Below are 13,139 nucleotides of genomic sequence, written 5' to 3'. Positions count from 1 at the left end.
CAGATTGATTAAAACCTGGAAATGTCCAGCAAAGCTGAAAATCATTAGCCGATTGCAAATACTGGAGAGTCTGTAATCCAGCAGTGTGTACCAACATTGTGGGGCCTGATGACCATTGAGGTAAATTGATCCTGATTTTGTTGATGTGGGGATCTTATGAATTGGCAGTCATGTGTCCAGTGTCTGAATTGACCACACCTATGGCACTTTCATGTCTTTTGAGTTGCCTGATGTGCATCTGTTTTAGTTTTTGCATAGGGCGGTAATGGTAATGGACTTACAACCTACACCAGTTGTTTACTTTTTGCAGGGGTGGAATAATTTCCATTACTGTACCTACCTACCAAATTATTCCACTTGTGTCTTAGATGGACCCACTTAGAGGGGCCACCAGTGGTGCGGGCACATTTCATAATGGCTTCTTTAGCTCTATCTTTCAACCAGCCCTCCAGGTTCGTATCTGAAGGCCAATATCCCACCGTTTCACCTCTCAATATGAGAAATTTATCCTCACAAAATGGCCAATCTTCTGCATAAATAAATCTGGGGGCCAGGACTTGGCAAATGAGTTGAATTCCTTTTTCAACAGATTCGACTGTGTTGCCCCCCCTCCCTCTCCCCCTCACCAAAGCCCAGACCTGACTGTGCTGTCACATCACCATCCCCCCTCTCCCCCCGTAACATCTCCGGCACCGGCAGCTCTCTCCTCACACCACGCCACCTCCCTCCACCCCCTGCCAGATCAACCCTCCCAGTCCAACCCCCATCCTCACCCACCAGGAGTCACACCTCGCCTCTCCATTACAGCTGATCAGGTGAGGAAGGAGCTGAGGAGGACCAAGACAAGGAAAGCTACTGGCCCTGATGGCATCAACTCCAGACTACTCAAGGACTGTGCAGATCAGCTCTGTGGAGTACTCCTGCACATCTTCAACCTAAGCCTCAGTCTGGAGAGAGTTCCACTACTGTGGAAAACATCATGTGTGGTTCCGGTTCCTAAGACTGCGCATGCCAGGGAGCCCAACCACTTCAGGCCAGTGGCTTTAACCTCTCACCTGATGAAGACCATGGAGAGGATCGTCCTCACCCACCTCCGACAGCTGGTGGACAGCAAGATGGACCCTCTACAGTTTGCATATCGACCGGGCATTGGTGTGGATGACGCGGTCATCTACCTGCTGCACCGGTAACTCTCACACCTAGAGAGCACTGGGAGCACTGGGAGAGTCATGTTATTTGACTTCTCCAGTGCCTTTAACACAATCCAGCCATCATTGCTGAGAGGGAAGATGGAGGGAGCCGGAGTCGACTGTCACCTAGCTGCCTGGACCACCGACTACCTTACCAACAGACTACAGTACGTGAGGCTCCGTGATTGTGAGTCCGACGTGGTAGTCTGCAGCACGGGGGGCCCGCAGGGTACAGTTCTCTCTCCCTTCCTCTTCACTCTCTACACATCGGACTTCAGCCACAACTCGGACAGCTGCCACCTCCAGAAGTTCTCCGACGATACAACCATCGTTGGACGTGTGTCTGAGGGGAACTAACTGGAATACAGGGAGGTCATCACCAACTTTGTCGCCTGGTGTGCACTGAACCATCTGCGCATCAACACCAGGAAGACAAAGGAGGTGGTGATCGACTTCAGTAGGAAGGCTTCTCACATTGCACCCGTGAACATCCAGGGTTTGGACATTGAGATCATAGAGGAGTACAAATACCTGGGTGTTCACCTCAACAATAAACTGGACTGGACTCATAACACAGACGCCCTGTACAAGAAGGGCCAAAGTCGTCTTCATCTGTTGAGGAGACTGAGGTCCTTTGGAGTATGCAGGTCACTGCTTAGGACTTTTTATGACTCTGTGGTGGCATCGGTGATCTTCTACGCTGTGGTCTGCTGGAGCTGTGGAAGCTCAGAGAGGGACAGGAAGAGACTCAACAAGTTGGTCAGACGGGCTGGCTCAGTCCTGGACTGCTCTCTGGACTCCATTGAGGAGGTGGGTGAGAGGAGGATGTTAGCCAAGCTGACAATTATGGACACCCCTAAGCAGCTCCTTCAGCAGCAGACTGTTACACCCACGGTGTAAAAGGGAGCCTTACCGCAGGTCATTCATCCCAACTGCCGTAAGACTGTTCAACATGCACAGCACTTAATTGTAGCACCAATAACCCAGGGTTGGCATATTTGCACTAACTAATCATCCTACCTCTGGAATGTCTTATTTGCACATCTTATTTGCACCTTATTTTTTTCCTCACGCTGTCCGACACTCCTCCTGTACATTTTTACAATTTTTAATTTCTGTATATACTGTACAATGTACATAGCAATGTAAATAATATAAGAGGTTTATTTTATTTTTTTTAGTACTTTTCTGTATTGTACACCACGGGCTACCGCTGTAACGTGCAATTTCCCCGATGTGGGATCAATAAAGTCTTTTATCCTTATCCTTATCCTACAAAGTCGATAATCGATCTGCGGTCTAAGGCGTGGTCTGGTGCCAAGTGCACATGTGAACACCTTTATGCCTGAACAAGGCGTTTGTTATGGACAATCTGAGACAAGCACAGAAGTCCAATAACAAAACACCACTCGGGTTCAGATCAGGGGGGGGCGTTCTTCCCAATCACACCTCTCCAGGTCACACTGTCATTACCAACGTGAGCATTGAAGTCACCCAGGAGGACGAGGGAGCCCCCAGAAGGAGCACTCTCCAGCACTCCCTCTAAGGACTTCAAAAAGGGTGGATATGCTGAACTGCTGTTTGGGCCATAGGCACAAACAACAGTCAGGATCTGTCCCCCCACTCGAAGGCGAAGGGAGGCTACCCTCTCATCCACCAGGGTAAACTCCAATATACAGGCACTGAGCTGGGGAGCAACGAGAATTGCCACCGCTGCCCGTTGCCTTTCACCATCGGCAACTCCAGAGTGGTAGAAAGTCCAACCCTTCTCGAGAAGACTGGTTCCAGAGCCCTTGCCGTGCGTCGAGGTGAGGCCAACTATATCTAGTCGGAACTTCTCAACCTCGCGCACCAACTCAGGCTCCTTTCCCACCAGAGAGGTGACATTCCATGTCCCTAGAGCCAGTTTATGCAGCTGGGGATCAGACCGCCAAGGTCCCTGCCTTCGGCCGCTACCCAAAACACAATGCACCGGACCCCCTTGGCCCCTCCTGCAGGTGGTGAGCCCACGGGAAGGGGGTCCCATGTTGCCTCTTCGGGCTGTGCCCGGCCGGACTCCAGGGGCAGAGGTCTGGCCACCAGGCGCTCGCCAACGTGCCCCACCCCCAGGTCTGGCTCCAGGAGGGGGCCCCGGTGACCCGCATCCAGGCAAGGGAAACTTGGCACCAATATTGTTCTTCATCATGAGGGGGTCCTGGGCTACGCTTTATCTGATCCCTCACCTAGGACCTGTTTGCCATGGGTGGCCCTACCAGGGGCATATAGCCCCAGACAACGGAGCTCCTAGGATCATGGGGACACGCAAACCCCTCTACCACGATAAGGTGGTAGCCCAGTTATTTTTATGAATTTTAATTTAATATTTGATCCAATTTTATTCACAACCTCATTACAATCACATTTATTACAGGTTAAATATTTTAAATTAATCCAATACATCTTCTCAAGGATGACTTGCGCACTCACTGCTTATCTCAGTCAAGTTTGAACTTCAAACCTGCTACCTATTAAAGCCCATTGGCAGCATCTTTCTCCACTGTAGCTGTGCAGAGTATCCAACTAGCTCCCATTCCACAAGGTACTTTAGTAGAATCTCATTAACGACAGACATGAGAGTAGCAAAAGAATTAAAATTAATTTTGCATATACAAGGCTATACTGTTGAGATCCTTTTCGTGACCCTGATTTGGTGTGAAAATACTAGATGGAGTTTGTGGAACTGGCATACAGGAGATTCAGATGACATGAAATGAAGTCAGGAGAAGTGGTACCAACACAAGAACAATTCATGCGTGCAGAGCCAGCACCAGTTCTGAGGAGACATACATACCGAGAGGAATATCAGTCATAAAATGGGTGAGAGGTCACTGGCTAGCTACGGCAATGTGTGGTGCCAGCCTGCCTGTCTTCAGCTGTCCCAAACAGAGAATGCTAACCTTGAATGCAGGAGAATCCTCTAGCTTGCTTGTCTCTTCAGCACTACCTTGTCTACAAGAAGAATCAAAAACAAGATGTGGTCACAGAGAGCTCTGAAGCTACTTCAAATAAATAAGAGAGGCCTGAGAGTAAAGGTCAATCTATAGGACAATTTAGGACAAACTATTTGTTTCAGAGAGGGTGTAATTTTCCCTTCATATTCACCAGTCAGGAATCAACTCAATATTATTTTTTGTAGTTTTACACATTGTGCACAGTTTACACTGTTAAAAAGTCATTTTCTTTCCTTTTAAGTGCGGGACCACAGACATGCAGTGCATGTATAAGTGAAGATCTGTTTGAGGAACCTGCCTCTATTCTCAAGTTAGGTGGTGTAAGTAATTTCAATTCTTCTTTACTTTTCTTTTTAAAGTGTATTGATTTTCTTGTTCCATGGCTTTCATCATAAGACTTATCATTGACCAGTATAGGTGGACATGTGCTTTTGGCATCAGTTAATCACTGAATATTGAGCCATCAACTCACAATCCTCTGAGAGCAAAATTAAAATGTGGAATGGCAGGGATACACATGAGAATAGCATAAATGCTGCTCACAACACTGGTGAAACAATTTATCCCAACTTGTGTCAGGCTGTAACAGCGTTTGGTTTCCCAGGCTTTCCCTGACAATGCAGCCCGGAGGGAAGTGGAGGCCTTGGCTGCTGTCTGTCCCAATGAAGGATGCATATGGACAGGAACTATCAAAGAATTTGAGGTATGCACAGTAGGCTGACAGCCATTTTTATTTAGCCTTTTAGCCATTACAGCTGGAAATTAACATGTATTTCCTGCAGTAGAAAATACCTTAAACAACAGAAACTGTCAGTCTGGGAGTAAAGAGAGCAGTTACTGGAGTTTTAGGAGAGGGTTGTTGTCATCCCATTCCTGTCAGTGCAGGATTGTAACTGCTCAACAGTCCCAGCACGCCTTCATCGCTGGATGTGGTATTGACCCGTTTACCTAATTAGTTGTCAAATGCTGCTCCAGTTGTTTTTTATTTGTGCCAGTTACAGCTCCAGCTTTTTGGTCCAACTCTTTAAAGATGCCACCGCCTTCAACATCAAAGCTAATATTTTCGATGAATAGAAAAAATGTCTACATGTTCCTTTTGCGCTGTTGGATTTATGAGATTTGAAAGTTATTCTGATTTCTTTACATGTTGCTTAGTGTCCCAACTGTTTTGGAATTGGGGTTGTATTTAGGACCTTATTTGAAAATAGAAATACCCTACTTACTTTCTATAGCTATATATTTGCAGCAACAGCAATCACTATAAAAGGGAATGAAAGAGCTTCAAAATGATACCCTGGTGGGGCTTTTCAAACTTAAATCAATCAAAAGTACAGCACATGTTATACGAGCCTTCTTTTCACTTTTGGGGACCAGTTTGGTATCAAGTCTGAGATGCCCCCAGGCTTACCGTGAACATAATTGTTCTTATCTGCAGGCTAGGCATGAGGACAGCTGTGACTTCATGATTATCTTGTGTCCTTCCTGTAAAGAGCTTATGAGAGTCAATGAACAGGAGCGTCACAATGAAAGAGAATGTCCAGAGCGGACTCTCAACTGCAAGTACTGCAAAGACCCCTTCCAGTTAAAGAACATCAAGGTCAGCCTTTTTTTTTTTTAAAGATTTGTGTCTGTTAAATAAGGTTATTCTAGTTATAATGACTGTTATGATGTTGGAACATACAATCTGCAGTTTGACGTGCTGATGGGTGAACATTCAATGTCTTTAATAATAACTGCAAATGTTATTTGTCTCCAATAGATCTATAAATTTAAATATCCACTACTGTCAGGGAATTACTGAAGCTGTCATACAGTGTACATATTATATACATAATATCACTACTGTATATTCTGTTTTTTTGTCTACTAACTCTTTTTGACTTTTTTTAGGCTCATGATGAAATTTGTCCAAAGTATCCAATGATATGTGAAGGTTGTTCAAAGAAAAAGATCCCAAGGGAAAAGGTAGACGTTGTTTTTAACCTATAATTCAGTTTAACAATACTATTGTCCTTGAATAGATTGTGAGTTGGTTTTTCTTCTATTTTTAGTATGTGGATCATATTAAGTACTGCAGTAAATTTAAATCACCGTGCAGATTTCATGTTGTTGGCTGCAACACATCAGTAAGTAACTACTTTTTCACAATTTGTTCTGTGTGTTATAGAGAAACATATATCTTATAACTTTATAGCAGTAGTAGACAAAACCTCTTCCAATCTATTGATCAACATACATTACAACATTACATTTGTGATTAAATGAGATGGATATATTATCAGATATAAGTGAAACACTGAGGCAATGATGTAACCAGTGATAATGTGTACTGACAGTGATAAGTGTGGCTTGACCAGATGCAGCAGTTTCTTATCTAAATTTAAGGCTCTATTTTTAACATCATATAATATGAAATACATAAAGTGCATTTATTAATCTCACCACTGTCTTTTGTGGTGTTGGCGAACATTTGTTGAATATTGTTTTAACCCTGTAAATCGTTCTATTCAATATATAATATATAGAGGAAAATTTTACATTTGTGATGAGACAAAATATTATTTATGGAAACAGATAACAGATTGCAACTTAGTACAAGTGAAATCTCTTATTTACTCTCTTGACTCAATAGAAAAGAATATTCCAACACCCTTCATACACATTATAAAGCTTTGTAGGACTATATGTATATGGCAATTTGTATTTATACTGAATATGCATTGCTAATACAATTACTGCTGGCTGCATAGTTTGACTTTTTTCTCATTTGCAGTTTTTTGAATATCATTAAAATTGCATTTTTCTTGCTCTGGTAAAGGTTAAATCATCTAGATTCTGCTTGTGTCTTTGACACCAAGGTTGAAAAAGAGAAAATCCATGACCATGAGCGACAGTGTTCCTATGAGCATTTAAATCTTCTGCTGCATTTCATCATGGGCATCAAGATCAGCCTGGAGAGCTTGCCGCCTCAGAGTCTGGATGTGGCCAGTCACAAGTTGTTGGAGCTTCATCAGTCCCTCAGGGATCTTGAACTTAAGATGAGCCAGATCAGCGGTAGTGGTCTGACCATTGCACAGGGTGTTTGCGCCCCATCTGTAGCGACCTCTTTCACACCATTACCTAGTAGCGTAAGAGCTGCTCTGGAGTTACAGTTACAAAGCGAGAAGACTAAGGTGGCTGAGCTGAGCCGGCGCTGCCAGGACCTCGAGTTAAAAGTGAGAACTTTCGAAAACATCGTGTGTGTCCTCAACAGGGAGGTGGAGCGCTCATGCACCACCATGGAAGCATACAACCGCCAGCATCGACTGGACCAGGACAAGATTGAAATCCTAAACAACAAGGTGACTGGTGCCAGTCCTGTTCATTGTCATTCCTCACGTATGATATAAATATAAGAGCAGAAATCAAGAAGAAATATTTTCAAATTACAAAATCTGCAAGTGAAAAGGGCTTCACTAGGTGTGATGTGGAACAAAAAATGAACTTTAAAATAAGATTTCAAGGAACAAATAACGTATTTTAACATTTTACCATCAATGGGCCAGATTCACGAAACATTCTTACGAACAAATTTGTTCTTAAGTCCCATTTACGAACATTTTACGAAGATTATGGCATTCACCAATTTCTTCTTATCCTGGATTTATGCGTAGGTAAGAACAAATCCTACGAACACTCAGGAGTACTCTTACGCACATTTCAGTGCCGACATGTTGGCATGGTTGTGTTTTCTTCTCTTGTGGAAATCAATAAAATTCAATATTACAATGATAATTCTGTCATTTATTTGTTTATTTCCTATTTTTGGTGATTTACGGAGAATTTTAAAATTACGTAAATGTGCCAATGACTTAACTTTAATCAACCAAATTGGAAACCATGCCAAAACTGTCTTTTTATTTGATTTTATCCTGATTTATTTTATTAGGGGATCGAGGATATGCCCTAGCTCCCGGGTTGTTGACACCACTGACCAACCCTCAGACTCCACAGGAAATTTTATTCAATCAGATGCATGCGCGCAGTCGCTCCACCATTGAACGCACCATCGACATTTTAAAGGGGCGCTGGATATGTTTGGACACAGAGCCACAACCCCTTGAGGATGTGCGTCCTGACGCAATGATGGGGCCAGACTGCAGGCACGCGGTTCACGTTTGAGCGCGATTAATTTGTGAATAAAATGCATTATTGTCACAATTTTAGTCTAACAGTCTTGATTCACTTCAAAAAGAAAAAAAAGAAAGACCGGTTTCAGAGCACAGCTTTTACACGTTTTTATTCTTTTTACATTCTTATTTTTTTTTACATTCTCGTTGATTTCTTTAAGTGTGTTGGCTATAGTCATTAGGGTTGAGGCAATTTTATCAAGCATGTTAGCCATCCTTTCTTGATTGTGCAACACGGCATCAGAAATCAGGCGTGGAGAGGCAAGCTTTGGGCATTTGGCTGCTTTTTGCTCTGTCTACAGGGTCCTGCTGCAGTTCCTTTTATGGGCATTGGTGGGCAGTGACTTATGCTAATCGTATGTTAATTAGACTCACCTGGCACGCGCTTTCAATTTACGAATAGATGGCATTCATCAATCTAAGAACACAGCTGCGAACAATTCTGGGGTTTACGAACGCGTTGGTGAATCCGATGTAGGGTTTTCTTAAGGAACTTCTTAAGAACAACTTAAGAAAGAATCTAAGAAGATTCTTAAGAACATATTGGTGAATCTGGCCCAATGTTCTGAAACTGCAGAATCTTTTATTTTAGGTTCAAAAGACACAACTTTTGGTGCTCAGCTTCATTATTCCAATCTATTACTACATTGCACCTATAAAGTGCTTTTTAAACTGTGATTATTAGCTCAACAATATGGCTAAAGGCATTCCAATGTTTAAAACATGCAACTTAAAATAAAGCACTTTAATGCGAATAACTGCAGTCTTGATGTAGCTGTCTTATGAAGGTGTCTAGAAAAGTTAAAAAAAAAAAGAAGTTGTTCTTATCAAGAAGAATGCAAAACTATCACACTTAATGAGAATCTCTTGTCACATATTGCATAACTGCTCTATGGAAATGAAACGTCAATGACCAAGTATCTCTAAATATTCCAATAGCTATCATTGATACCTCTACATAGGCATGAAACATCTTTGTCTCAATGTTGTCTCAATCCTCCAGGTTATCAGATTGTGGAAGGCTTTATCATATCTCAAAATAGCATCTCAAAACCAGATGACATCATGCTTAGGAAGAACTTACCCACATCACTTGTGGAAAGTTAAAGATGATGGCCCTGCTGAAAATGAATGACTGTTTTCTGCCTTGATGGTTTTAAGGGAGTCTATATATCAGAACCACAGAACAGAGGCGCAGCACACAGATTGTCCCACTAGATTTACCCAAGTTTTCTTTCCTTGCCAGTAGAATACACTATATCTTAAAATGTATAATTCCAACAGTGTCATTGACTCTTGGATGAAAATGTAGATCAGACAGTTGAGATATTAAAATATCTTATTTTGCATTCATGGGAAAATCAACCAACATTACTGTTTTACAATATAAGTATCTTTACAATGACAGCTTCACATGTCCTCTGCAAATTATCCCCCACATGGAATCATCCTGATATCCTGCAGAATAAGTTATTCTTTTAAATCTCAGATTCTAAAGCATTTAAAGATCTTTGACATGCTTCCCATGGCAACAATTTCATCCCATTCCAAAACATGGTGGGGTAATTTAGAATGAAGAGGAATACTTTGTTTAAATATCTTAAAATGGGACAAACGTTTATCGACCAGTACAAACAAAATCTTCTGGACAGCAAATAGCTTAAAATGACTGAAAGCCACAATCTACATTCATGCAAGGCGGACATTTCCCCAGTATGCGTTTGTGAGCTTCATGTGTGCTGTGTAGCAAAAACAGATCTGTAATATTTCATCATTGTGCTCAATAACAAGTGTCCCAAGTGACAAACTCCAATATTCTTGTCCTATATTGCCTATTAGGATTTTCAGGATTTTTGTTGTACTTCTGTTGTGCTAAATTCCAAAATATATAAAAATCTGACCTTTTAAGTATATGAAGTAGAGGAAATGAGTTTTACTGTCCCTGAACACTCTTCCTGTTACTGCAGGTCCGTCAGCTTGAGAGGACTGTGAGTCTGAGAGACTTATCCATCGTGGAGATTGATGAGAAAATGAGGGAGTTGTCTGCTGCCACATATGATGGTGTTTTTGTCTGGAAGATTTCAGATTTCACTAAGAAGAGGCAAGATGCTGTGGCTGGTCGTGCTCCTGCCATGTTTTCATCCGGTAACACTTTTTATTATGAAAAATATCACTTTTGTTATTGGGATCTCTCAGAAGTTCTGATTTCTTTACCAGTCTGTCGTTTGGGGTTAGGCCTTGGGATTCTGTAAAGCGCCTAGAAACAATTTTGATTGTAAAAGACGCTATATAAATAAAAATTGATTGATTGATTGATTGATTGATTGAGTCTACTGTGTTTTTCAGCATTTTATACAAGTAAATATGGCTATAAGATGTGCCTGCGGATCTACCTGAATGGTGATGGCACAGGCCGTGGGACCCACTTATCTCTATTTTTTGTGGTCATGAGAGGCCACAGCGACGCCCTCCTTAAATGGCCTTTCAACCAAAAGGTAACGCTTACTCCAAATGTGTGTTGGGGAGATGTTTTGCAGTTTAAATGTGTTTTTTCCCCTAAAAGACATTAGAGCTAATGTTTAATGGATAAAAGAGTCGGCATCAATGTATTTGATCAGTGCGGATATCCTCCTAACCTGTGTGTTCAGGTCACCCTAATGCTGCTTGACCAGAACAACAGGGAGCACATAATCGATGCTTTCCGGCCCGACATCTCCTCCTCGTCCTTTCAGAGGCCAGTCAGTGACATGAATATTGCCAGCGGTTGCCCCCTCTTCTGTCCTCTCCCTAAGCTGGACTGTAAAAACTCCTACATACGTGATGACACCATCTTCATCAAGGTCATCGTGGATCTCACTGGCCTCTAGACAGTGTGGTCTCTGTAGCTACCATAGGATCCTCCTTTTCTATTGTGTACACTGTGTGTCCTTATTTTCATTTTTGTCCAGATGGTTGGTATGAAATTGTAAATGAAAATGTTATAATTTTTTTAGATCCAAATTCTGGGGCAAATTTGACAAAGTTGTGGTTTTGATGTGGATTCTAAATAATATTTACCTTCAGTTTTCTATTCTGGATAGCTGGGACCCAATTCCAGAAGGTGCTAAAGTGATGAGTGTGACCAGGTAAAAAGATGAGATGATACAAAACCCAGCTGTCAGAATGACAGCCGAGTGTGCCTACGGTCTTGTTGTCTTAATGTAAATGTTTAAAGTGATTATCGTGAACAGTTGGACTGTGTGGATGCAGCTTGAGGCCAAAACACACATGATGCAGTGGTTCATGTATTAATTTCTTTCATGAATGTTTTGTGTACAATGTGAGAGCATTTGATATGTTTTTAGACTGAATTCACTCCAACAAAGCAAGACATCCTTCACATGTGTTTATTAAAATTTGTCGCTTTAGTACAATAAAACTAAGCAAGCCCAACTATGGCATAGTTGAGATTACTAGGTTTATACTATTGTATCAAAGTAAGCATGCTGTGTTTTGAAAAGGAGGAAGGGGCAAATCCTTATCACATAGAGATGTCTCAGATCATCATACTAATTTTAAAATTAGACAACGATAAACCCAGCAACTACACAGTACATCTTTTAATGGATAATTTCATGTATTAATATAAAATAGCTATCCAAACCTCCTTCTTTGGGCTGTTCCTCATCAGGGGTCATCACAGTGAATCACCCTCCTGCATCTTCTTCTTTTCTCTGCATTCTCACACCAACTAACTCCACATCTTCTCTCACTACATCCATCAGTCTCCTCTTGGTCTTCCTCTAGACCTCCTGTCTGCAGTTCCAACCTCAGCCTCCTTCGACCAACGTATTAACTGTCCATCCTCTTGACATGTCCTTACCACCTCTGGCTTTACCTCCAGAACATCTAACTTGCGCTGTCCCTCTGATGTTCTCATTCCTGATCCTCTACATCCTCTTTACTCCCAGACAACCTCAACATCCTATCTTCTCAGTGCCTCTGTCTCTAAACTGGGCCTGAAATTACTCACATATTTATCTTGGCAATGAGCTATCCAAAACCTGACCCTAGTTGGAATAGATGATTCATTCAATAGGTGAAATCATGAATTTATTGTAATGATCACATTGTTTAGGTTGAGTTATTATTAATTTATTGTGATCAACAATAAGTACAGCTTCACATTAAAACTAATTAGTGCCAGACCTGCTGAATATTCCATGCCAAAATCACTCCTGGAGCACATCAACAATTAATCCATGATGCCACTACTGCTACAAAAAGAAAACAAAAGCATAACCTTAAAGGGACCAGTTAGGTTCTCAGAGCTGAATTGAAACAACTCGGTAGAGGATTGTGGCAGCAGAGTGAAACACTCATTAGTTACGGTAAATGCTTGATTGCAGTGGTAAATTCAGGGGTGTCTCAACCAGCTATTGAGTTTGGGGGCAATTTCCTCTTTCACACATTAAAACTCATAAGAAGTCCACAGTCGAATAGAGGGCAAATGCTTTTTAATTATGTAAATCATACAATAGGTTACAAAATATTGATTGAGTTTTATTTTCTTTGTTTTCTGTGAAAAGCTTCAGATACTGTCTGAACTCCATGTGTTGTAATTCTGTTTGCTGTGTTTTATTTTATTGTTATATATTTTATTATACATCACTTTATTTTTTTAGGGAAAGTTTTGTTAAATTGCATACAATATACAATTTATTTGTATGAATATGCCATCAGTAAATAAGATGTTACATTTGTGAGCTCTGTGAGCTGGTTTGGGTTAATAAATGCAGTTTACAGTTACC

The 13,139-nt window shown here is 41.5% G+C and overlaps 1 protein-coding gene across 2 annotated transcripts in view; it reads left to right on the top strand.

Annotated features, from left to right (window-relative positions):
• LOC101075779 (TNF receptor-associated factor 2-like) overlaps positions 1-13,139 on the top strand; it is a 19,769-nt gene extending 6,630 nt beyond the window's left edge. The window contains exons 2-11 of one of the 2 annotated variants that reach the window (XM_029829695.1): positions 4,422-4,500; positions 4,785-4,883; positions 5,616-5,777; positions 6,071-6,145; positions 6,232-6,306; positions 7,039-7,521; positions 10,317-10,337; positions 10,428-10,494; positions 10,696-10,844; positions 10,998-13,139. In XM_029829695.1, the coding sequence (XP_029685555.1) occupies positions 4,422-4,500; positions 4,785-4,883; positions 5,616-5,777; positions 6,071-6,145; positions 6,232-6,306; positions 7,039-7,521; positions 10,317-10,337; positions 10,428-10,494; positions 10,696-10,844; positions 10,998-11,216 (1,429 nt within the window). In that variant the 3' untranslated portion in view covers positions 11,217-13,139. Of the gene's footprint in view, positions 1-4,421; positions 4,501-4,784; positions 4,884-5,615; positions 5,778-6,070; positions 6,146-6,231; positions 6,307-7,038; positions 7,522-10,316; positions 10,495-10,695; positions 10,845-10,997 lie in introns of both variants that reach the window. The other variant, XM_029829694.1, reaches the window with a different exon arrangement.

The sequence above is a fragment of the Takifugu rubripes genome, chromosome 21 (genome assembly GCF_901000725.2).
Source record: "Takifugu rubripes chromosome 21, fTakRub1.2, whole genome shotgun sequence".
NCBI lineage: Eukaryota > Metazoa > Chordata > Actinopteri > Tetraodontiformes > Tetraodontidae > Takifugu > Takifugu rubripes.
This window is presented reverse-complemented; position numbering and strand designations above follow the sequence as displayed.